Genomic DNA, 25,873 nt, shown 5'->3' with positions numbered 1-25,873 from the left:
TGGCACATTTCCGTTTGAACACAGAGACTGCACATTGCTGGCACCACCGCAATCATTTCAAGCACAGTACTCTGTATTTGTATGAGGATGGTTTCTACAGTAAAGGTGAAAGAGCGTCTTTATATGTGTTCTCTAGAAAGTTCTTCTTTGTGATACCAGACACGCAAAAACATCACCTCTGTCTTCACGATTTGTGGGTGTAATTTTCCATTCGAGCCTCACCCACAGGCCACTGAAGCCCAGACACAAACAAGGACCAAAACCCAAACCAGACATTTCGAGCACGTCTGATTTACTGACTCGCACCGAGGGTAGCTCTGAGGGCAAAAAGGAACTCCTTACCCTGTCATTCGCCTTTCAGATCGGCAAACAGGCCAAACCCGGGGCTCGTCGAACCGCCAGCGTTTCCCCGCTGACATCGCCCAGGCCCCCCTTCTCCGTCAGCCGAACCTCCTTCCCGCTGCCGCGCTGCGGCCCTGTGCGCCTCCACTCCCCGTCTCCCGGACAGCCGTTTTTCCCCCCGAGCCGCGTTCCCCGCGGACAGCACCGGGCCCGCACCCTTGCCGAAACCCGCGGCAGCCGCAGGTCCGGCAGCACCGCTGCTCGTTCCGGCTGGTGGCGGGCGGGAGCAAAATAAACCGAAAAGCAAAAGCCCCCAGGAAAGCCCCTCTCCCCGCGGCCCGGGGAGGAGCAGGCGGCCCCGCCCCGGCCCGGCGCCGCGCTGCCCCCTGCCGGCCGCGCGGCCCCGCGGGCGTGGCCGCCGCCGGTGCCCGGTGCCGGTAACGCTCGCTCTGGGCGCCGCCCTTGGCCCCGCCCGGAGGACGCCACTGCCCCCCCCCCCCCGCCCCTCGGCGCGGCCGCCTTCCCGCCGGGCCGGCAGGCGCTGCGGCGGAGCGGCCGCGGGGATGGAGGGCGCTCGGCTGGAGGAGAGCCCGGTGAGCGCGGGGGGGTGCGGACTGGGGGGGTGCCCACCACCACCACTACGCACCCTGCCCCGGCAGGGGGGGTCCCTCCGGCAGCCTTGCCCGCAGGGATCCCCGGCGGCGGGGTGGCGGGTGGCGGGGCCGCGGACCCGAAGCCGGGTGGGGGCGGGCGGGGAGCCGCGGGCGGGCGCCGGGGCTGCGCTGCGTGCCTCCGGCAGAGCCGGGCCAGCTTCAGTCCCTGGGTGTGAACTGCGTGGCGGGGGAGCCTGTTGTCTCACCGGTCTCACACCTGGTTTCTCTCTCTTTTTTCTTCTTCCCCCCCCCCCCCCCCCCCCCCCCCAAATCCTCCCCTGCTTGGAAAGCGAGCGAGCGAGCCGGGTGAAACGCGTGGGTGCCCATTGTGCGGAGCAGGGTGGCTTTTGTTGCGCTGGGTCCTGGAGGGGAATCAGAGCTGGTCCCCTCCCGTCCTTTCCTCCCCTGCAATGCAGGCGTGACCTGAAGATGAACTGGGTTTGCCCGGTGGCGGTGTTCGTTTCAGCGGAGAGACGAACGCCGCCGGTGCGTTCGTAAATGTTAATTTGAGATGTGTTTGGGGACTGCCTCCAGCCAGCTACAACTGCGCGCAGCCGTCATTCCACAGGGCTGGGGTCCGGTGACACACAGCTGCAAGCAAGCCTCGCTGGCTCGCGCTTTCTACACTGATGCTTGTTTTTCCCTCTTTCTGTCATGAAGGTTGCCATTAAGGGTATCGAAAGAGAGCTCATCTGCCCGGCGTGCGAGGAGTTATTTACCCACCCGCTGATCCTTCCTTGCCAGCACAATGTCTGTCACAAGTGTGTCAAAGAAATACTCTTTGCGTTCGAAGACTCTTTCGCTGATGGAGGCTCTGAATCCTCTAATCAGAGCAGCCCTCGAATTAAAATCTCTTCTTCTAGCACAGACAGAATTGACAGGGTTAGTAGATCAGGTACGTATCAGAATTTTTGCGTGTTTTCCTAATTTTGTGTATTGGACTGACTTGAGCTGAATGGTGTCTGCACTGGTAAAATGTCTTCCCATTGCTCCTGACACAGGTAAAGAGATGACTTGGGCATAGTGCGAGTCTTGTTCATTCTCTAGCAAGAGCAATGGGAATATTTTTAAGGACAATGCACTTTGTTTCATATATAAGGGATCTATCCTCATGGCATCCTGTAAATCTTTGTGGCTGTTGTGTCTGTTTGTTCCTGTATTTCAGTTACACCGAGAAGCCATAGTGTCACGTTCCATAGCGTCGAGATGCGGATCCCTGCAATTTTATTGCCTGCCGGTAGTACTGTTGAGGTAGTTCTCTCAGGTTTTGGCCAACCTAAATTCAGTAGTTGGGACTTTCTTCCGAGCCTCGGTTCACTTTGCAAATGTTAGATTTGCCTTGCCCATTTCGATATGCTCACGATAAGTCATTTTCCGTAGATGATGGTCATCGTGCAGTTGCAGAGTCGGAGGACGGGTGACTGTAGGAAGACTGCGCTCACGGTCTCTGTCAGTGCAGCCTGCCCAAAGCTCGAAGGAGCACGTAGCTGCAGGGCTCCTCGTGCCCTTTGTGATATCACACTAGAAAGACTCTTTCAGCCGTCCGTGTAACCCACGGATGAGTTGATCTGCTTTTACACAGATACATCGGAAGCGCTTTGTGCGTGTTAGACTCCTTCAAAGAAACCTCATGTTGGCTTTCAGGCTTCCTTCTGACATAATTACCCACTTTAAGACCGCAGTCTGCGGTGCACTGGAAGAGTCACCTGCAAGATGATCCCCAGAGCTGCACCTTGCATTTCGTGTGCTACTGACGTTCATCCTCCCCAGTTTTCAAAGTTCAGATGCTTTATTTCACCCGCTTCTTGTAAACGACTCCCGAGCTGTTAGTACCGGGGCTCTTTTCCAATCAGTCTGATAAGCGACCGCTGTGCTTGCTGTGTAGCTTGGCTGGTTGAGGGGATCCCCGAACCAAACGGCTAGTGGTCTTCACTGCAGCCCTGTTTTCTGGATGCGGGGTGCACAGCCCCATGGTCACTGTTTAGCTCTACAGGCACACGCCTGGGCTGCTTCCTGAGCCTGCTCGCACTGCAGCGTTATGTGGCGTTTGGAGGGAAGGCAGCCTGACGGTGACTGCCTTCTCCCAAACCCAAGCTTATCCCTGTCCTCCCTCAGTGAGCATCGTGTCTGGCGTGGCATGGCATGCATGGCCTGAAGCGGTCACCGGTTTCCACGGCGGCCATTGTCCCCTCTATGCTTTCACAGTGCAGGCGTTGGAGCACCTGGGGAGTGGCGGGCGTGCCGTGGGCAACCTCCCCACGAACGCTGTGTCTTGCCAAGCGTGGGGCTGTCACGCGGGGCGCAGCCGAAGCGAGGAGGTGGTCCTGCATCTCCCAGGCCAGTAGGGATAGTGATCTAGCGTGGCATGGCCCGCACGCGGCACACGGAGGAGGCAGGGCTCCCGTGGGGACCTGGCATTTAATTACTGCTAGATTTGCAGAGTTCGGTGCGCAGTGCTGCGCTGTTGGCTGCCCTTCTCGTGAGGTTTAGCATTACTGCTTTGTTACACCCCTAAAGACAGGGCAGGAAAGACCCCTTCTTGGTGCTCCTGCCCCCCTGCGATCCATACACAGAGGCTGTTGCAGGGCTTGTAATCTTCAAATCCACAGTAATCTGCCACCATCCCAGCAAACTGATGGGGAACTAGGTGTGTTACCTCCTCATCTGATCTGCTAGGAGAGGGAGGTGAATGCTTTGCTAAAGACTTCGTACCTGTTTGATGAGTAGCAAGGTAGTGTTGAGACTTGGAAGTGATGGGCTTTTTCCCCTTCCTCCCAGAGAGCGTTGGGCAGATGCACGTCACAGGAAAATTACCATCTCAGACAGCTCAGATTTACAAAATTAAAAGCATATGGAAATGGGAGCTTTAAAGAATGCATTTGGACATTCACATTGTTCTGTCTTTGCTTCTGATGTTGCAGGCGTTACGGCTCCATCGCCGCGTGCCGCGTGAGGCGTGAGGTCTGCTCTCAGGCGCTCGGTACCAGCGGCGTTCAGCCAACTTGCAGCTTAACGTCTGTACAGTTCTGGCCTTGCACCTGAAGTACCCATGCTGCACACTGCGTGCGCCTAACTCGTTTTGTGATCCGTAGGGGAATTTGTAGTAAACCAGCTCCGTAAGAGAAAAAAAGTACAAGAAAACACCCAAAGTGGGGCCTCACACGTATAACAAAAAAGCCACTAGAATTTCTGGTAGCCTTGTGCAGGGCATGTCACTGTCAAGACATTATTGTTATATTTGAAAATGTGTACGACGCCTTCCTCCCACTGTGGGTTTTTTCTTTTTTCATTCGAGGAATCCCTGCGATCTCCATGAGGAGTATCATCTATTTAAAATGATTTGGGCATTTGAATTCTTGAGATGCCAGAAGGAACGGGTCCACATCCTGTATTTGTTGTGCACACACAGCTTGCATTTAGAAATACAATTTATCTTAGTGTAAAAAAGGCCGGAACTCTTTTTCAGCTAAAAAGGAGTGCCTATGCTTCTTAAAGTATAATGCCTTGGTTTAAAAAAAACCCCACTGTTTATGGTTTAAAAAACCCCCACTGTTTATGTTGTATATAAAAGAATTTCTCATTAAAAAAATTATGTTGCATATAAAATGAAAATAAAGGTTATTTCTTATTGCTAATCCATTTTCTGTAATGTTAGTGTAATCACAATGTTGGTGTAATTAGAGTAAAGCGTGTAATGTGGTTACGTTGACACTTGTGCAGCACTGATGGATGATGCAGAAACTGAATGTCTGAAGTATCTCTCCCTGCCCTCCCCTCCTCCCCCCATTTCTTCTTTCTCGCTTTTTCTGTTCTACTTAAATACTGCAGTTGTTTCATGCGCTAGGAAATTAAACATTCTTGCCTTTCAGCCCTGCAGTAGTTTGCAGCCACAGGAGAGAAAACAGTTGATGCTTTTCATCTGAACCATTGTAAGCCAATGGTGTATCTCATTTTTTGATTTCTAAACAGCTTTCTGTTCACTGTTCACAGCCTCACAGAGGAGGTCTTTTGGGTGGAGAGGTAGAAATGCTTCACTTCTTATATTGGCTAGAGATAGTCTAGCATTTAGATCTTGAGTTAAATATTGTTGGTTAGCATATAGCTTTTTGTCAGTGGTCAAGTCCACAAAATGGCTTTTGCAGTGAGCAAAGGTACAGCAAAGGACTTCTATAAGGAAAGCTTTTCATTCTGTTTCACACTGACTTAAAGGTCAACTGGACTGGAATTCAGTTAAGGGTTGGATTATATTTTTTTTCTTATGTGTATGCATGACTGAACATACATTAATGGGTGCAAAAACGCACGTTCTCTCTCCCCTTTGAAACAAAAAAACAGTAGTCACCACCCCACCCCACCCCCGCTTTTTAATTTTCAAGAGTTTATGTGCTCAAGTTTCAGTAAAACTGCTGTCTTGCTTGTAGTGAAGTGTAATTATTAGATTGATTTTGGTAACATTGAGAGGTCATGGTTCGCCTTGACTTCTAAATGTAAGGTAATACCGGTTCTTCATTGTATCTGGGCCCGCATAATTTGATAGAGAAGCAGATTGAAATTTCCACCATGTGAATCTGTGTAGGTAGTTCTGGATCTGGCAGATTAGCATGGCACATGAATATAGGAGGAAAATGAAATATTTTAAATTGATACACTTGTAATGTTTGGCATGCTTGGTGACAGAGTCAGGTTGAAGGATAGCCAGTGTCTCTTTGTTCTAAGTACGTCTAATTTCCAAAATTGAGCTAGTCTAAGCATCTCAGCCACTATGTGGGTTTGTTAACATAAATACTTTTTTGGATGTGATGCTCTGTTAAAAATGGAAAAAAAAACCCCAAAGCTCCATGCTGCCATAATATTGTCAGGCGCATCAGCAATCCGTAGAAATACCGTGTCCTTCAAAAAAGACATGAACTGAGCTAAACACAAATCTGAATTTCACACTCAGTGGAGGACAAAGCAGCTAATCAGAAGGGGAAGTTTAAGTTGCCTCAGTGGAAGACTAAAAGTGTCATAAAACAAAGATACCGTAGGACACCGTCAGAGCTCTTGGAAAGCTATCTTTATCTACTCTTTTTGCAGAAGGCACCCTTGATTTGGGGAAAGTTAAAGTATCTGAAAATGACATTTTGCAGCTGCTGACTTCTGTCACATTTTTTTTTACTTTCTTCCTAAAAATCAGTCCAAAAGCATTAACTGAGTTCGGGGGGTGGCAACGTACATACGTATTTTTTGAAAAACTTTTATGAGAATCCAGTTGACTTTTAAAATCTTTATTTTTTTAAACTCTCACACATTTAACTTCCGTGTCTTCCATAACCAGAGAATTCTGGTGATACTGTTTACTTGGAAAACACAATTTTATCTTTAAGATGTCTTATCCCTTTGCAAACAATCAGCTGCAGGTTGGGCTTTTCAACATTTTAAGGGTTGGTACCTCTGCTTAGGAAGAGGACATTTAAATATTGTCTTTAAAGACGTACTTAAGAGTGCTCTTTGACTTAAGTCTTTGCAATCTGTATCGTAATATTTGTGAGGTTGGAGTCTGAGCATGAACATGCTCAGTCATGAGCGTGAACGTATTTTGTGCTTTTTTTAGTTGCTGTTTGAGCTATTCATTGCAAGGGGAGCAGCCTGTTTACAAATGACAGTTGGAAATTTCTGGTGATGATTCCTAGTATTCCACAAAATGCGCGCGTGTTTGTTGTAAACCGGATTGGCAGCGTGTAAAAGAGAACGTGGGAAGGACTGAAGTTTTTGTGAGCTGCACATCCAGTATGTCTACAAAATCCATGGGGTTTGCAGCTCCATTTTTTTGTATGTTTTGGGGTTTTTTTTTTTTCCTTCTGTGTAAGCAGAATTCAGTTTTAGCAAACTGGACACAAGATAGACAGGAAAGATACTGCTCAAAGTAATTTATCACTTCATCAGTGCTTTCTTTTTAAAGTACGAGTGTAGAAATCCTGTAAGCAGAAAGGACAGTGATTCTTACTGCATGTTAATATTTTAACATGCACTAGTCAAAGAGAGAATGTTTCCAAACTTGAAGTATTGAAGTGGCAGAGCATGCCAAGAAGCTTAGCAAGTAAACTAACAGGGGTTAAAACAAGGGAAGAAAAACCAACCCTAGGCTCTTGGAGTGCTGTGAGTGAAAAGGGATGAGACATCTGAAGGTGCGCAGGACTTCCTTGGCACTGGATCGCTTTCCATAAGCAGAGTGTCACCAGTCTTCGCAGAGCATGGCTCGTGATGCCGGTCTCGTTTCGGTCCGCCACGGGCAGAATGAAAGGCCTCCGTTGGGATGCAGCTGAACTCACCTTTGAGTTAAACAAACACCGCTTCCACGTTTGAGCCGCTTGGGCCAGACTTCAAAAGCATGCTACTGGAAACGAATTTCAGATCGTATTTTTAAACTTGACCACTGCACCATGTCTTGTTTTTTTTTTTTTCTTGTTACTTTGCTTTTTCATTGCTCGCTCTCTCCTATAGCATACTGCTTATAGGCAGTCTCTGTACGTACGACACTGTGTCATTGTTTTCTTACTTTTAGCAAATGTAAGTACTCCAGATCCCTTTCTGTAGCTGTTGACTGCATGGCACTGCATGCAAAATCATCTTTTTTGTTTAGGCCATTGTAGAAATCTGTGTAGAAGGTCTCTCTGTGTTGCTGTGTGCAGTGCTAGCTTGGAGCATACAGTGCAAATACACTTTGTGTTTCACAGCTGTTGTTGTGCATTGCATGTGTGTGTTGCTGTGTATGCCAAGTTACAGGTACCGCAGGACGTGCATTTTGGGTAATTAATTCACTTCAAGTAAGTACTAAAAAAAAAGTAGGAGGAAAAGATCTCTGCTTCCTGTCACCAGAGAGCTGTATACCAGTGCCTTGTGTCACCCATGCTGTGCTGTAAATGCAGTCCAGTTGTTCTGCTGAAAACCGACAGAGAGGTACGAGACCAGCTGAGTTTGAGACTGCCAGCTTGTACACACGTACTCATGCTCTGGTTGTGGCTTCTTGGCTGACGGTCTTGCATAACTATCATGGGGTGCATTTCAAAGATTTTTTAAAAGAACTAGTTCCTTACGGGAGTGTTGGTTTGATTTTTTTAAAGAGGCTGGAAAGGGCGTTATAGGAAGGGAGGTTTTGGATTGTTGGGTGAGGCAGTCACAGGAGAGCAGCACATGGCAAGTGTCTTTTGGATAGCATCAAAGGACACTTCAAAAAGAAATGAAGCATCAACATATCTGATGGGAAAACACTGATTAAATACAGATGAGAACAAATTTCCCTTTCTGAAGAAGAACCAATTTCAAGACTAAGAATTCAGCTTGAAGCCATACCTGCATTTACAAATTTGTTAGTTATACCAACATGCAGTCCTCCCAAAGGGATCTTAAAATCATGCTCCAGCTACAGAGGATGGTTTTTTATCTTTTTGTAAGGGGAATCTAAGAGGATACATGTTAAGCCTAAACACTAGCTTAGCCTGCTTCAGAAATACATAAAGGACTCTTTTTGACAGTTGTGCCTGCTGGGTTCATGAGTGAGACATGGGGATGCACTCCCTGTTTGAAAGCCTCAAGTATGTTACCCTGTAAATAGCTTTTGGGTCTGTGTGAGCCATCCCCTTGAGCAGGCTTCAAAGGCTCCTTACGCTTGCGGTGTTACTTGAGCCTTTGATAGCTTTTTTTTTGAAAGGAGGGAAAGTTTGTGCATAGCTGTTTTGTAGGAGTGCAGCTTCTCTGCTGTCCCCTTCTGAAGTGAAAAGATATGGATGTACCCTGTGTAACCGCGCAGATCCGTGGTTCCCCAGCTCTGGGCAGAGAAACCTCTCAGACGTAACCACCTCGGTATCCCCTTTGGTGTGCGGGGCTTACTAAGCAGCCCTCCTTTATCAAGGCCATTCAGCAAGGGGCAAGTCAGCCTCTGCGTATTGTGACTAAATGATTTGGCTGAGATTTCGTACTGGTAGTATCTAGTTGTGTTGTTTGCCTGTTTATTTTTTTATGATGCCTCTTGGGATGAGCCAGATAAGTTTGTCTCAGCCAAAACAAACTTTAGGGAGCTCAAAGCTGGCTATATTTGGGAATAACTAGTCTCACTCTGGGAATAAGCATCTTTCACTTCAATATGTTACAAAGCTGTTGCTCTCTATACAGGCAGCCATTTAGCCTAAAACCAGCTGGTTTCTGGGAGACTTGTGTTTAGTGTTTCGAAAGGCTGCAGCTTGACTGCATCCAAAACTAGATGAAGAAGATAGGATTGGAACCGCTAAATTCATCTTAAGATAGAATGAAGCTTTAGAGCAGTAGTTTGTAATGTCCCTTGGACTCAGACGTTACACTACCTTGTCATGGCAAATGTATTCTCTTTGGCTTGGCAGACTGCATATGAATTGGTATTGTACTGGTTTGGATGATGTGCTACGATAGCTTGGAATTGGTTCATGAGTTTAAAATGTAAACCTCTTCTGTTTATGCTTCTCCTAAATCAGGATTTGGTGTCAACACAGGCAGAAAACGCAATTCACTGACTCCTAGATCGACTCTGTTTCATTGTCCGGGTTGCCAGCGGGATATTGATCTTGGAGAACGTGGCATCAATGGCTTATTTCGCAACTTTACTTTGGAAACCATTGTGGAAAGATACAGACAGGCGGCCAGGGCAGCCATTGCTATTATGTGCGATTTCTGCAAACCTCCACCTCAGGAGTCCACAAAGAGCTGCCTGGACTGCAGCGCAAGCTATTGCAATGAGTGTTTCAAAATACACCATCCTTGGGGAACGGTGAAAGCCCAGCATGAATATATAGGACCAACCACCAACTTCAGACCCAAGGTAAGTATCTTACAGAATTTGGGTTGCAGCATTTGCATATAGCTTCAGACATACCTGTGCAACAGTAGTTGCTTTTTAGGACCATTGTTGCTTGACTGACTATTGCTGTCATTTATTGAGTGAACCGTAAGTTTTTTTCCTATTTATGCTGAAGTGGTTGTCGTTGAAGAGGACATTGAGAACATATTTGAAGGGGTCCCTAAAAATACAGAATTTTTTACTTTGGGGAGTGGATTGGGTGATCTGTGATTTGGGTCTTTTTTGTTGTTGTTTTTTTGGAAGACTTAGTGATCTTGAGCATCTAAAACATCAGGGCTTTTCTCTAGAAGTCGGGTCAAGGAGGATGCCTGTGTGCAATAAACTTAAAAAAAACCCAACACAACAGTCCTGCACCATGGCTCCCTTAAGGTCGGTTCCCTCTGGATGTTTTGTGCCTGAACTTGATCCATCACAAAGCATCTTTCTTCCCTCCTGCACTGCATCCAGTGATAGCAAAAGGTGGAGTTTAGGTCTCTGTTGTTATGACACCCTGTTATTTTTTCAGCTACAGCAGAAGAGAAAAGTGCAATGGGAAGTTTTCTGCTTTACACACTGCTGCTGCTGCGTTCAGACAAAACAGAGTGATTGCAAAGTGCTGCTGCCCTTGTTTCTCCTGCTGAGCGTGGTGCGGAACGTGGCAGTGCCTGACTGAACTGAAGTTGCACCACGGGAGGGATTGTCACAGCTGCCATCTCTTTAACAAGGGACCACAGCAGGTCTTAATGTCCCAGCACTTGTTGCGTGCCTGTGGCTGGTGACCTCACTGGAGGTCCCACAGATACTGGAAATGCTGATGTTTGAGGAGTCCTGATTAATTTTGATTAAATTAAGTAGATTTGATTAATGTGCAGTGCGTAACAAGCTCTTGACTGGTGGTGTACCTTCTTGCTGAGACTGGAAAAAATTGAGCCTCAAAAGTTAGTGAGCTGGCAGGTAGTGAACATCCAGAAGTCCTCTTACTGCTGTCTGGTTTTTTTTTGGAGTCTAACACATACATTCCAGTTGGGAGCAAGCATGTGCTTGATGTGCTTTAAAAATCGCTAGCACACAGCTATCTTTGTGAAATGTCCCCTTACTGGATTAACTGAGTAAGGCAAAAGTTTGTATGCTGTCTTCCAGCTCTTGATCTAAAACGCTGTACAGCTGCTTAAAAACTTTGCCTCTGCGGTATCTAAGACCTCACTGCTGCAATATTGCAACTTAAAAATACCGAAGGCTTCTTGTGATCCTTGTGTACTCTTAACAGTACCGTATGTTGTTATAATAGATGCAGACTGAATTTGGGTTTAAAAGTCAGTAACTGAATTCTGTTGAAGCAGAGTAAAAGGGGGAGAAGTGGTTTAAAACATCCTGACCTTGATGTATCAAGTGTGTGCATGCATATGGGAGTTAGCTGTTTTAAATTGTATGTGAAGACAGATGTACTGTTTAAAAAAAAGAAAAAAAAGGAGAAAAACATAGTATAGTTAAATCAACTATAGACACATCTACTTTGTCGAAAAACTTTCCAACAGCAGTAAACTGATCTTTACTGTGCTCTCACAGAGACTATTTAATGACTGTTTGAGCTTAGTAAAAGAAAGTAAAGTGCATTTTTCATTGCACTACATTGTTAAGACCTGAACTGAATGCATGAAGTATTTGCTGGTCTCCTAAACAGTGTTTCCAGTCATCACTTTAGTTTACAACCAGCCTGGAGAGCACTTTGTAACGTGTGTGGTGGGGATGGGAGAAGCACATACTGGGCTGATTGTTCTTGCATTTTGAGGGAGCTAGACAAGGTAATGTGCTGACCTCCTGTGTCTCTAGCTTGCAGGCTGTAATTCTTGCTTACACAAGGAGATGAATAAAAATATGTGGTTTCTGTTAGATGTGACTGTGCACTGCTGTGGAAAAATTACTGCCACAGACTAACAGCATGACTGCAGTTTTTGGAGATGTCTGCCTGCACAACTGGTTTTCCTGAAGATTTCCTCCTGCGCCCCCCCCCCCCCAATCCAGCAGTCAGTGAGAATGGAATAGCTTACTGCATATTCTGTTTAATGATAGTCTTATGTACCAAGGTGCTGGTGAGACTGGTGTCTTTGGGCTTTTCACCGTAGCTTAAGATAACATTTGGGCGTTGAGAGTTGGCTTCGAAGATGGTCTGCAGTTTTAGCTTACTGTGTCCATACTTATGCTGTTCACACTTTTCTGGTTTTGTGCGCTTTCCTGCCCTTTTTTTTTTTTTTTTTGGTGTGTGTGTGTGTTAAAAGATAATACTTTCAAAGCTTGACTCTTGGCACTGCTATCTTGTTCTTCTCCTTGGCATGAAACTGAAAAGCTTTTCGAGAGCCCTTATTTGTTAACATGGAGTAGACGAACCCAAATGTTGTCTTTCAGTACTCCAGAATGAGGCAAAGCCTGTGCTGTTTTTTTTTTAACACCCTCCAATGATTTCATCTGTTGCTTGAGCTTGGAGTTCAGCAGCAATTTTTTTTCCTCCTCAAGCAGTTATTTCAACACGTTCAGTTTTTGAAAGATGGTTTTCAGTGAGCACCAGCTTTTTCGCAATGCTGTTTAAGCTGATAAAGTAATTAGTGCGCAACATGAACAACTTGTGATGGGAGTCAGACAGAAAAATGGAAACACTGGAGCCTTTTGTCTTTAAAATGACTGTGACTGGTGGTGGTGGCTGCATTTCATTTGTTGGTCTGAGAGCAATGGCTGTGTGGCTGATCAGAGTCTAGTTTAGACTTAAAGCATTACTTTGTTATGTTCAACTCTTGCTTTAAGAAACAGTTCGCAGCTGTTTCCAGAGGTGCTGGCATGGACATGGTTAAATTTGTGTTATATACTATATTTACAGCTCTGAACAAGATTGTAGGGAGCTTCAGACGTGCAATCAACTTCTGGGATTAGCAAAATGGTTGACTGCAGTATGGAGGCTATGTGTTGTGTGCACAGACATTGCTACAGGTTCACTCACTGTAAACCTCAGGAAACTGTGTTTTCATCTGCTGGCTTTCACTAGCATGGACAAATGTAAAAGGTGAAAGATAAAGTGAGTGTAAAAAATCCACTGATTAAATCAGACACTGTTGTGGGATGATGAAGTGTTTTGATGGTTTGTTGAGCACCTCAGTTTTTGGAAGTACATCTGCGTTCTCACTTGCATTCTCTCTGCTATCTTTTTTTTTGTTTCCCCCCCCCCCTAGATTTTGATGTGTCCAGAACATGAAATGGAGAGGGTAAACATGTACTGTGAAATCTGCAGAAGGCCTGTTTGTCATCTTTGTAAACTAGGTGGATGTCATGCAAACCACAGAGTAACAACTATGAGCACTGCCTACAAAACCCTTAAGGTAAAAGTAAACATTGTTGGACCTGGCCTGAAGAAGGGGAAGAGTACCGAGCTTCTGGTATAAGGGCAAACTCCCTATGGCAGGAAGCCAAGACGTGTGTTCAGAGGACACTGAACTAGTCATGAGGCATGCTGTTGTGCAACATCTGTTAATGTATGTATCAGTGTGACATAGTGCATGTCTGAGAAACTAAACTGTATTTTCTGTGAGGCTTGAGACATAACCCCTGAAAAGAGGTCCCACCTATCTTAGTGAACTGTACAGCAGTACTGATCAATGCAGAAAGTTTAAGCAGTTAATACTTTACAATTTAACTTTCTTAAGATAAGTGGCCTTGTGGCTTGGCTTAACTGATACTTCAGAAGCACTCCTGAAAAATTTGCATCCGAAGTATCTGTTGGGACCTTGCGTGTTTCTGAAGTTGCATAGCTGTTAATTCCCTAAGCACAGGACAACAGGGAAGACTTGCAAACATTGCTTTGTGACTAAAGAATGGTTGCTGCTACCTCCTCTTCTTCCTTTTCTTCCTCCCTTGCTCACAGAAGAAAAAAAAAAAAAAAGACCAGACCAGCCTGCCTGGTGCTCTTTGGCCTCCTTGCCTGTTTGCAAGGCGTTTCCTGTACAGCCGTTAACTCTTGCAACTATGGAAATGCAGAGACACCCATAAGTTCATGCTTTGAACCATTCACTTTTCTAGCAAATCTTACTACAAATGAGTTAATAACTAACGAGTCTTTTCTGCAAGAAAAAGTAACGTCCTGAAGCCTCATGATCCTAGCCTAAGAGAGTGTGACTGCTGTGGCTAGGGAAGAACGAGCCATCTGAGGCTCTTATGTGTTTGGAGGCTGTGCCCCCAGTCCTGGTCACAGCATGGCCTGATGTCACTGGGCAGTCACTGCAGGTCACTGAGCAATTTTCTGCAGGGGTTGCTGCTCGTAACGAGTGGCAGGCAGTTGTCCTTGTAGCTTGATAAACCGAGCGCTGGCTGGGTGACCTGCCTGCGCTGGTTGTCAGTTTCGGTGGGATACCCTTATTCTGCCAGCTTGCCGTTTTATTTTAACAGGAGAAGCTTTCGAAAGATATTGAGTACCTCATCAGTAAGGAGAGCCAGGTGAAAGCACACATCACGCAGCTGGATCTGCTGCTGAAAGAAACAGAGGTAAGAGTGGCTTGCGGGTTCTCTGGGGATGCCTCTTGCAGGGATGCGGCAGGGACTCGAACTGTTTTCAGTGAAGTGTTTCAATCTTTTGGGTTTTTCCATTAGCCAGTAAAATAATTTCTGACCAGTTTGTGTTAGTACTGAATCACACATGGTCAGACTTGATCCTGACAGTGTGGGAAATTTGGGTGACACACAGAGGGAAGTGAAATTTTGGATGCTGCTGTAAATTTAATTGAAATAAAGCTTATTTGATAACTTAACCAAAGAGGGGTGAGTTAGACTTACAGCTCTTGTGTATTAATGGTGCTGCACAATTTACGCTGTCTGTTTACCTTGGGGATGTTGCAGTGAAGTCAGAATTAAGGCCAAAGTCTCCCTGCAGAAGAGTCACAGCTGGGAGTTCACATACAAGCTGAAAAACATGATGGCAGATATGGCAGGAGCTCCTGTCTCTGCCTCTGTCTTGATACAGATTATTTCCATGCTTTGTAATTCCTTTTATCCAGGGCACTAGTCAGAGGTGGCACTACAGTTCTGAGGGCGTATGTGAGAAACTGGGCTGGACCCCCAGTTCAGGACGATTGGGGGTGGTGGAAGAGCACTTAGCTCTTGGGCGTCAGGACTTCAGAGGCTGACCTGCTTTTACAGTGCTTTTCCAGGAGCTGTTCACACAGATGTTGTGCATAACTCAAGACATAATCAGAGGAATGCTTTTCTGTTCTTTGTTCTCTGTGATAAAACAGTAAATGCTTATGAGCTTCAGTGCAGTGCTGATTGCATTTTCAGTGCTGAAGAGCATAACAAAGCTCGTTAGTCTTGTCTGTCAAACAGACAGAATGGCTAGATGGCTATGATATCTTGAACAACCTTAAGTATGTTTCTGTACACAGCCACTGTGCTGTGGAACCCGTCTAAAACATCTTCTGTTCCCTCCTAGTGCAACAGTGAAAAAGCTAAAGAAGAAGTATCTCAGAGTTTTGAGAAATTATCTCACATCCTGGAAGAGAAGAAATCTGCAGCTCTTAGGGCAATTGAAATTTCTAAGAATTTAAGGCTGGAAAAATTGCAGGCGCAAGCAGAAGAATATCAAGGGCTTCTGGAAAATAATGGCCTTGTAGGATATGCTCAGGAAGTGCTAAAAGAAACTGATCCATCTTGTTTTGTTCAAACAGCAAAACAACTTCATGTCAGGTATCTTGATTATCTTCTGTTTGAGGTACAGGTACTGTTCCAGGGTGGCTGGTCAGTCATGTTCTTTTGGCACCTGCTAGCAAAGTACTGAATGCAGTACCTTGTATTGCAGAGGCTCAGAGATAGTCCCAGTACTTTCGGTAGAAATTACTACGTTACAGCATGTGTTACGGAACAGCACACAGGAGGGGCTCTGTGCTGCGACAGCGCCTACCCTGGTTCGTTAGGACTGCAGTGGAAGGGTAGCCCGTTCAGCTCTCCGGTGCATTGCATTGCTCAGGGTTTGTATCTGGTATTTGCAAGTTAATCTAATAGGTCTCTTCTGGCTTTAAACTCTTTGATCTTAATAGTTGTTGTTCCATTAGTGCTTCATACCTATTTTGTTCTTTCAACACAGTGGCCCAAACTGTTAAAATACTCTGCCAACTGAACAATTACCCGTTCCTTATCTTTACACTGATGTACCAAAAGCTTTTAAGTTTTGCATTTGAATTCTGTCTAGAGAGACAGAAATTTCTGGGAGACATCAGTAAGTACGTGAAAAGAGAACTTTTTTTAAAGCAGAAACTACAATTTTTACTTTAAGGAATGCACACATATGAATTCCCTTTTCTCTCTTCTGCCATCCGTCTGCCTCTGTGCTTTCAGAATCCAAAAAGCTACTGAATCTCTGAAGAGCTTCAGGCCAGCAGCTGAATCTACTTTTGAAGACTTTGTGGTGGACATAGCCAAGCAAGAAGAGATCCTTGGTGACTTTTCCTCCCATTCCAATGGTAAATTGCGAGACCATCAGGTCTTTCTCGAGTTACAGCTTTAAGCCCTTCTCTGGAAAGAGGCAAAACTTATGGAGGGCTGCAGTTGCAGAACTCAGTCTTGTGACTTGCATTGTCCTTCTTGTCTCTGTGATCCACTCTGGAAATGGCTCTGTGAGCCATTTCAGCGAAACCACCAAGGTGAAGGGCTGTGGTGTGGACAGCCGCGCCGGGGAACCCTTTCCCAAAGCTGCAGAATCGTGCAGTCAAAAGCGCAGGGAGGGAGAAGGCACCCCAGCCCCCCTCCCCCTCAGAGCACGCAGGAGTCAGCTGCTAATGAGCGGGCAGCTCCGACTCAGCAGGGTCAGAGTCAGCGGTGACGGAGGCGTGACCCTCCTGAGTACAAGAGCAGACCCTAGGGAGCGCGAGCGACCAGGAGCGCGGCGACCAGGGTGGGCAAACAGGGTGTGGCGCGGCAGTTGGCGCAGGCAGGGCGTGCAGGGAAGGCAGAGGCTCTCCCCCAGCTCCCGAGGCAAGCTCAGGCAACTCATCTGCAGGAAGGAAGCCCAGCCATGGCACCACGCCGTCAGAAGGCTGCTTCTTCCCTGCTGGTCATAAAGGAAGCCTCAACTCAGACTGAGGTCCCTGGAAAGCACGCGGCTGTCCAGGTCTCTGGCTGCAGCGAGTGCCACCAGCTAGCGCTGGGGACGGACAACAGCAAAGGGAATAACTGCATAAGGTGCGACCAGGTGGACTATCTACTCTGCCTGGTGGCAGAGCTAAGAGAAGAGGTAGATAGGCTATGGAGCATCAGGGAGGCCGAGCAGGAGATCGACTGGTGGAGCCATGCCCTGACAACCCAGGAGTCTACCCAGGAACAACCTGTAAAAAAGGCCCGGGACCAAAGGGCACTGGTAACATCCCCCCATCGGGCTGAAGGAAGGGACGCAAAGGAAAACAGCGAGTGGAAGCGGGTCCGCAATCGGGGCAGGAGGCAAACTCTTCCCTTGCCCACCACATCTCCACAGGTGCCTTTGCATAACAGATATGAGGCTCTAGATGTGGAGGACAAGGTGGTGGATGGTGCAGGGGTTGACCCATCCACATCGGAGGAGGCACAAAGATCGGAAGGACCTCCCTCTCATATACTACCAGCTCCACAAGGAGGAAGAGACGAGTCACAGTTGTAGGAGACTCCCAGCTGAGGGGAACAGAGGGTCCGATATGCCGGGCAGACCCTCCTCTCAGGGAAGTCAGTTGCCTCCTGGGAGCACGGGTCAAGGACATTGTTAGGAAACTTCCTAGACTGGTCCAACCTTCAGACTATTATCCTCTGCTGCTCTTCCACGTGGGTGCGGACGAAGTTGCAGTAAGTAGCCCGAGGGTAATTAAAAAAGAATTCAAAGCCCTAGGACGATTAGTAAAGGAATCTGGAGCACAGGTTGTCTTTTCATCGCTCCTTCCAGTGGTGGGCAGAGACGCTGAGCGACATAGACAGACTCAGTCTATTAACACATGGCTCCGTGACTGGTGTCACCGCCACAACTTTGGGTTCTTTGACCATGGGACGACATACACAGCACCAAGCCTGCTGGCATCAAATGGGAGACAGCTTTCTCAAAGGGGGAAGAGGATCTTTGCCCAGGAGCTCACAGGGCTCATTGACAGGGCTTTAAACTAGAGGTGAAGGGGGAAGGGGAACCTATCAGGCTTGCCAGCGACAGGCTAGGGGAGGATACACAATGGTTAGAGGGATGGGGGGCTAGTAGGAGCCCTCAACCCGTTGCCCAGCAGCATGCGAGGGACACTGCAGCAATGTGGAAGTCTTGCGGGAGGCAGCTGGAGGCGCCTGAGGTATCAGGTGCCAACAAGAAAATACCCATGAAACACCTCAAGGGAAAAAAGGGGTGCTCTGCTATGAAGGTAACGAGGCCGACAGCTCAGATGAAATGCCTCTGTACAAACGCATGCAGCATGGGAAACAAACAGGAGGAGCTGGAAGCAATCGTGCTGCTGGAAAGCTGTGACCTGATTGCCATCACGGAAACTTGGTGGGATGAATCCCACGACTGGAATGTGGCTCTTGATGGCTACAGGCTGTTCAGAAGGGACAGGCGAGGAAGGAGGGGCAGGGACGTTGCCCTTTACATCAAGAAAACACTACAGAGTGAAGAGCTGTCCCTGAAGAACAACCACGAGCAGATCGAAAGCTTATGGGTAAGAATCACAGAGAGAGGCAACAAAGGGAACCCAGTGGTTGGTGTCTACTACAGGCTGCCAGATCAAGAGGAGCTGACAGACAAAGCGTTATTCCTCCAGCTCCAGGAGGGTTCGTGCTCTCAGGCTCTCCTCCTACTGGGGGACTTCAACCACCCCGACATCTGCTGGAAAAGCAACACGGCAAGCTGTAGGCAATCCAGCAGGTTCCTAGAATGCATTGAGGACAACTTCTTAAGCCAGGTAATAAGCACCCCTACCTGAGGGGATGCGATACTAGACCTGGTGGTCACCAATGTGAGTGAGCTCGTTGGGGATGTCAAGATCGGAGGTAGCCTGGGCTGCAGTGACCACGCACTGGTGGAACTAACGCTACTGAGGGAAATGGGAATAATGAAGAGCATAGTCAGGACCCTAAATTTTAGGAGGGCAAATTTCCAGCTCTTCAAGGAGATAGTCAGAAGGACTCCCTGGGAAACGGTCCTCAGGGACAGGGGAACAGAACAGAGCTGGCAGGTCTTTAAGGATGTATTCCAGAGAGCGCAAGAGCTCTCAGTCTCCAAGTGTAAGAAGTCGGGCAGAGAAGGGAAGAGACCGGCATGGCTGAGGCAAGAGATGCTGGTCAAACTAGGGAAGAAGAGGGAACTGCACAGGCAGTGGAAGCAGGGACTGGCTTCCTGGGAAGAGTATAGGGAAGCTGCCCGGTTGTGTAGGGATGGGGTCAGGAAGGCCAAGGCACAGCTGGAGCTGAACTTGGCAAGGGATGGAAAAAATAACAAGAAGGGCTTCTACAGGTATGTCAGCTGGAAAAAGATGGTCAAAGAAAGTGTACCCCCGCTCATGAGCGAGACCGGCAAACTGGTAACAGCAGATGAGGAGAAAGCTGAGGTACTCAACAACTTTTTTGCCTCAGTCTTCAATGGCAACCTCTCTCCTCACCCCTCCTGAGTCGATGGATGGCATGAAGGACACCAGGAGGGTTAAATCCCTCCAGCTGTAAGTGAAGACCAGGTTCGGGATCTCCTGAGGAACCTAAACATACAGAAGTCCATGGGACCTGATGAGATGCATCCCAGAGTCCTGAGGAAACTGGCTGATGTAGTTGCCAAGCCACTCTCCATGATATCTGAAAAGTCATGGCAGTCAGGGGAAGTCCCCAGTGACTGGAAAAAGGGAAACATTGTGCCCCTTTTCAAAAAGGGTAGGAAGGAGGACCCTGGGAACTACCGAGCTGTCAGCCTCACCTCTGTGCCTGGGAAGATCATGGAACAGATCCTCCTAGAAGATATGCTAAGGCACATGGAGGCCAGGGAGGTGATTCGAGACAGCCAGCAAGGCTTCACCAAGGGCAAGTCCTGCCTGACCAACCTCGTGGCTTTCTATGATGGTGTAACAAGGGAAAACTATGGATGTCATCTATCTGGATTTTTGTAAAGCCTTTGACACGGTCCCCCACAACATCCTTCTCTCTAAATTGGAGAGCCATGGATTTGATGGCTGGGCCATTCAGTGGATAAGGAATTGTTTGAATGGCTGCAGCCAAAGGGTAGTGGTCAACAGCTCAATGTCCAGATGGAGACCAGTGACGAGTGGAGTCCCTCAGGGGTCCGTACTGGGATCGGTGCTGTTCAATATATTTATCAATGACATGGACAGCGACATCGAGTGTACCCTCAGCAATGTCACCTTTGCAGATGACACCAAGCTGAAGTGGTACAGTTGATACACCAGAAGGACGGGATGCCATCCAGAGGGATCTGGACAAGCTGTAGAGGTGGGTCTGTGTGAAGCTCATGAGGTTCAACAAGGCCAAGTGCAAGGTCCTACACCTGGGTCGGGGTAATCCCCGGTATCAATACAGGCTGGGGGATGAAAGGATCGAGAGCAGCTCTGCTGAGAGGGACTTGGGGGTACTGATAGACGAAAGGCTGGACATGAGCCGGCAACGTGCGCTGGCAGCCCAGAGGGCCAACCGTGTCCTGGGCTGCATCAGGAGAAGTGTGGCCAGCAGGTCGAGAGAGGTGATTCTGCCCCTCTACTCTGCTCTGGTGAGACCTCACCTGGAGTCCTGCGTTCAGCTCTGGAGCCCTCAGCACAAGAAGGACATGGAGCTGTTGGAACAGGTCCAGAGCAGGACCACAAAAATGATCCAAGGGCTGGAACACCTCTCCTGTGAGGAAAGGCTGAGAGAGCTGGTGTTGTTCAGCCTGGAGAAGAGAAGGCTGCGGGGAGACCTGATTGCAGCCTTTGAGTACTTAAAGGGAGCCTATAGGAAAGATGGGGACAATCTTTTTAGTAGAGACAGCAGTGACAGGACGAGCGGTAATGGTTTTAAACTAAAACAGGGTAGGTTTAGGCTGGATATAAGGAAGAAATTCTTTACAATGAGGGTGGTGAAACACCTGGGTGGTTGCCCAGAGCGGTAGTGGAGGCCCCATCCCTGGAAACATTCAAGACCAGGCTGGACAGGGCTCTGAGCAACCTGATCTAGTTAGTGGTGTCCCTGCTCGCTGCAGGGGGGTTGGACTAGATGACCTCTAGGGGTCCCTTCCGACCCAAAACTTTCTATGATTCTATTATCCACAAGGTATTACCTGGCAGCAGTGTTAGGTGCAGCTTTGATAAAGAGGAGAAGATGCCATCGCATTCACTACCAATTTATATTGGCTTCCAAAATGTTATAGTTAAGTAATACCAGGTCTTCCTAGAAGCTTTTTGTTTCATGACAGAAAGGAATAGGTTTTAATATGTTTTTTTTGACTGCCAGCAAAGATAAATAATACAACTTTCAAAGTAACTTTCAATGTATTCATCTCCAGTCTTTAACTGAGTGAGTCAGATTTCCCCCCCCACACACACACATAGTGTTACAGCCACTCAACAAAGGGCTGGTGTGGTTAATTCTAAAACAACATGTATCTAAATTTTTGGCTTTTTTCCCTCTGAATCTCTGGCACTCCAGGTCTAGAAATACCAGAAATCAATGAAGAGAAGAGCAGAATGTACAACAAAGCTCTGATCAGTTGGGAATGCCCTGGGAAGACAAACTCTGCTGATATCTATGTTCTTGGGTATCGTAAGCTTAACAGAGAAGAGGAGAGTGCGACGTGGCAGGAGATCGAAGTTTGCAGCAAGAGAAAAGTAATATCTGATCTTGATGATGACAGCAGCTATGCCTTTAGAGTTCGAGGATATAAAGGGTCCATCTGTAGCCCTTGGAGCCAAGAAGTTATTTTGCGTACACCTCCAGCTCCAGGTATTGGGTTTTCTTATGTCCATGAGGTGCTGAATCTATGTTTGTCGGCCATAAGAGCTGTAGGTGGTTTCTAGTAGCTCCCAGACTTCTGTACTGTTACCAATCGCATAAATGTTTAGAAGCACTGTTAACAAGCAGGTTAAGTGGGTAGCATACTGAGACAGTGGTAGCTTGCATGATGTTCCTGGTAGCCTTTAAAAGCATGAAATTCTAACAACAATGTGACTTAAAATGCAGTTTATAAGCACAGAAGGTCAAATATTTAACCAAGAGGAAATTTTTGGGATACTGTTTTTCAGTTTTCAGTTTTCTTTTCGATGAGAATTGTGGGTACAACAGTGAACATCTCCTGCTGAACCCAAGAAGAACCTCTGTGGAAAGTACAGCTGGACTTCCTCTGCTGCTGGGATCTGAGCGCATGCAGGTTGGCTGCTACACAACCCTGGATTACATCATCGGCGACACTGGGATTGCCAAAGGGAAGCACTTCTGGGCTTTTCATGTGGAAGCCTATTCCTACCTGGTGAAAGTGGGAGTTGTTTCTAGCAACAAGATACAGAAATTGTTCCATAATACCCATGATGTGACCAGCCCAAGGTAAATTGCAGACTCTTGCTTAATACATGTTTTGTATAAGGAGATGGCTTTGTAAAAAGTAAATTGAGAGCAAGTCTGGTCTCAATTAGTACAGAAGGTGAACCTAATGCTTGAAGCATATGGTGTAAGCAAGTTGTCCTATTCATCCCCTGCTATTAGTAGAAAGATGTTCTAATTATCCAGAGTCCTATTTTCTTTCTTTTTGGGAAAGAAATCAGGTTCCTATAGACGTGAAGATAATGCCAGTTAAAGCAAGAAGGTAAAAAAACCCCATCAGTTGCAAGATTGAAGCAATGCTTAATTGTCAGTAGTAATGCCCTGCCTTAATTGCCTTAGCATGCTAGGTTTGGCAGCTGTTCAGAGGTACAATGTTCACTGTGCGTATCAGCGTATCTTTTCTGTAGCTTGCGTCACAGCGGATTCCAAGTCACTCGCTTGTCCCAGGCTATACGCTTGCATACACTACTGGAGTGCTACTGAGCACAAGCCAAAGTACAGTGGACAAACCAGCAAAAAGATTTCCAGCTCTCAGTTACGATTGTAGTAAGCCTGGATGTGTCGAGGAACTGCAGGCTGGGAGGTTATCTCCTGGGGACTTGTGACTTTTTCAGGAGTCTAACGAATGTATTGGCTTCCGCCTGTGTATCATAGTGAACGTGTAAAAATGCCAATGGCTTGAGCTGCCTAAAGTCAGATGGAGCCTTTTTGCAAAATGAGGAATTAGATCCTGATTTTCTGATGTCTTTTTCCTTATCCACACAAATACCTGGAAAATTTAGCTGACACACATCCAGTCTCCCCACAAACACCCCAAAAATGCAAACTTAGCCAGGGATTGTCTGTGCATAGGAGTGTGCACTTCTCTGGTCTGTCATCGTCTGGGGGACAGAAGTAGCAGGAAAAGCATGTCGACTGAAGAAACCAGGCGACAGACTTTCCCCAGTAACCATCGGGGAAACGGGTTCAGGGAAGTCTCCAGGCAGAGCACTTTAAACAAAAAATCCAAAACTTAAACCACTACTTTTTTCTTGTGAGTATTAAAGACAAGGTAATACAGCAGTGGCATGGGAAATAGTAACGTTAAATTTATTTAGTGGTGTCGTTTAACATTATTTACATAAAGTTAAACATATCTTGTCTGTAATGATTAGTCATATTTGCTAAATCACTTCATAAGTTAACTAATTTACTATACCTGTACGTTCATTAAAGATTGCCTAGCATGAGTATGTTTAGATATATCTGCTCCTTAGTAAAGCCTTCTGTGGTCTTGTCCTCATTAGTGTTTAGCTGTTATTGTTTAAAGTGGCCCAAGTGAGTGTTCTGCACCTACTAAATGCATCTCCCTTCCTGGTTTAGGCGTGTTTTAACCCCACAAGGTTTTATGGGTGATTGTGTGGTGTTACCTGTCTTACAAGAATGTTTTCTGCAGTGCACATCACTGATCCCGCTTCAGAATCTGAGAAAAGGAAATGGTTGCTTTTCTCTTCTAGGTACGAGCAAGACAGTGGTCATGACAGCGGGAGTGAAGATGCCTTCTTTGACTCCTTGCAGCCTTTCCCACTGGTCACTTTAGGCATGAAGAAGTTCTTTATCCCCACAACACCTGCTGCCCCCACGGATCCAGCAAGCAGAATCCTTCCCCTGCCGCCATGCTTGGGCATCTGCCTGGACTGTGACAAGGGCAAGGTGGGGTTCTACGATGCAGGCCGTATGAAATGCCTTTATGAGTGCGAGGTGGACTGCTCTGGCATAATGTACCCGGCGTTTGCCTTAATGGGTGGTGCAGCAGTTCGTCTCGAGGAAGCTGTCACAGCAAAGTACGGGGAGTACCACGACGACATCTAGTGCAGTAATCTCTTCCCATTGCTGTTCTGAGATGGAGGATAAGAGCAGATGAATTCAACCTTAGTTTTCAGTCCTGATTAATTACATTGTACCTACGAGTTGCTCACAAGCCTTTGGGCCGTGCTTTTTTTTAAACAAATGGTCCAGATACTTCCCACACCGGTGGGAAATGTTCTTCCAGGAGCTCTCCTGCCTTTCTTGTGATCTGTGCGATGCTGTTCTCCACAGACTTTCTTCCCAGGGGGAAGCAGGGAAGAAGTTTGGCTAGCAACCAAAATCACTCTTCTGGGGTAAAAATCTGCCTTCTGTGTAATTTAAATCCTCACATAGTCAGTTTTGCATTTAATAAAGTCAAAGCTGACAGCGTGTGATTGCCATTATCCTTTTAAGAAATCTGTCTGAATGCCTCTGGGGGTTCAAATGCTTTCCAGTTAACCCCTGAGCATCACGGGTTCGCCCTTTCACCACGAAATAACATTTGCAAAAATAGATTATAAAGCAGGGGGAAATTAGAACTGCAGCTGAACGTTAAGGTTGTATTTGGAAAGAGGAGGGTAAACTAGAATCTGAATGCATGTCATGTACCTTTAATGTTACTGTAAGCTAAACCTCTAATTCTGACACCTGGTGTCATAAAGTTGGTGGCATAATGGTAAGTTTCTTTACGCTTCCAGGCTTTTGCTACAGGCTATATGAAATACATAAAGTGCAATTCTACCTTAAACATCAGACTTTAGAGTCCAAAATCAGAAGTGTTTGCATGTGTGAGTAGTAGTATCTGGCTATTTAGGCAAAAGCAAATGAGTTATTGACATGAGTAGAAATATGTGAACTTAAAAAAAAAACTCAGGTATTTCTTTTAATACTTGCTTTTGCCAGTTAATTTTTTTTTATCTAGTAGCAGCTTGTTTTTTTAGTAAGAATGCTAAAAATGCACCGATTAAGTTTTGAGACCCGATTTCTGCCTTAAAGGATGTCTCCCCCTCAAATTTCTGTTCCTTATGTTAGAAACTGTGTCACTTATTTTTTAGAATCATAGAACCATACAATGGTTTGGGTTGGAAGGGACCATCAAAGATCATCTAGTCCCTCCCCCCTGCCATGGGCAGGGACATCTTTCGTGAGATCAGGTAGCTCAAATCTCCGTCCAACCTGACACTGAACACTTCCAGTGGTGGGACATCCATACCTTCTCTGGGCAATACCTTCTCTGTTCCAGGGTCTCACCACCGTCTTCATTAGAAATTTCTTAGTTGTGTCTAGTCTATATCTACCCTCTTTCAGCTTAAAACCACTGCCCCTTGTCCTGTCTCTACAGGTCTTGGTATAAAGTCTCTCTCCATCTTTCCTTTAAGCCCTCTTTGTGTTTTGAAAGAATCACAGAATCACAGAATGGTCGGGGTTGGAAGAGACCTCTCTGGGTCATCTAGTCCAACCCTCCTGCCGAAGCAGGGTCACCTACAGCAGGCTGCAGAAGACCATGTCCAGGCGGGTCTTGAATATCTCCAGAGAAGGAGACTCCACAACCTCCCTGGGCAGCCTGTTCCAGGGCTCCGTCACCCTCAGAGGGAAGAAGTTCTTCCTCATGTTCAGATGGAACTTCCTGTGCTTCAGTTTGTACCCGTTGCCCCTTGTCCTGTCA

The 25,873-nt window shown here is 46.7% G+C and overlaps 1 protein-coding gene across 1 annotated transcript; it reads left to right on the top strand.

Moving 5' to 3' along the window:
- The first annotated feature begins 871 nt into the window (after positions 1-871).
- Positions 872-25,624, top strand: TRIM36 (tripartite motif containing 36). Its single transcript, XM_075410607.1, has 10 exons — positions 872-935; positions 1,656-1,890; positions 9,482-9,825; positions 13,062-13,208; positions 14,272-14,367; positions 15,308-15,561; positions 16,210-16,334; positions 21,493-21,786; positions 22,086-22,383; positions 23,877-25,624. The coding sequence occupies exons 1-10, from the start codon at positions 906-908 to the stop codon at positions 24,229-24,231; spliced, it is 2,178 nt and encodes a 725-aa protein (XP_075266722.1). The 5' UTR covers positions 872-905; the 3' UTR covers positions 24,232-25,624.
- Positions 25,625-25,873: the final 249 nt, after the last annotated feature.

Source organism: Opisthocomus hoazin, chromosome Z, assembly GCF_030867145.1.
Source record: "Opisthocomus hoazin isolate bOpiHoa1 chromosome Z, bOpiHoa1.hap1, whole genome shotgun sequence".
Classification (NCBI taxonomy): Eukaryota; Metazoa; Chordata; class Aves; order Opisthocomiformes; family Opisthocomidae; genus Opisthocomus; species Opisthocomus hoazin.
Note: the sequence above shows the minus strand (reverse complement) of the source record. Positions and strands in the feature narration are given on the sequence as shown.

Excerpts from the sequence above, each read along its gene's own strand:
- TRIM36 (XM_075410607.1), top strand. The coding sequence starts at position 906 with ATGGAGGGCGCTCGGCTGGAGGAGAGCCCG. Across the intron at positions 13,209-14,271 it reads CTGCCTACAAAACCCTTAAG|GAGAAGCTTTCGAAAGATAT; the intron begins GTAAAAGTAAAC and ends TTATTTTAACAG. Across the intron at positions 15,562-16,209 it reads GCAAAACAACTTCATGTCAG|AATCCAAAAAGCTACTGAAT; the intron begins GTATCTTGATTA and ends CTGTGCTTTCAG.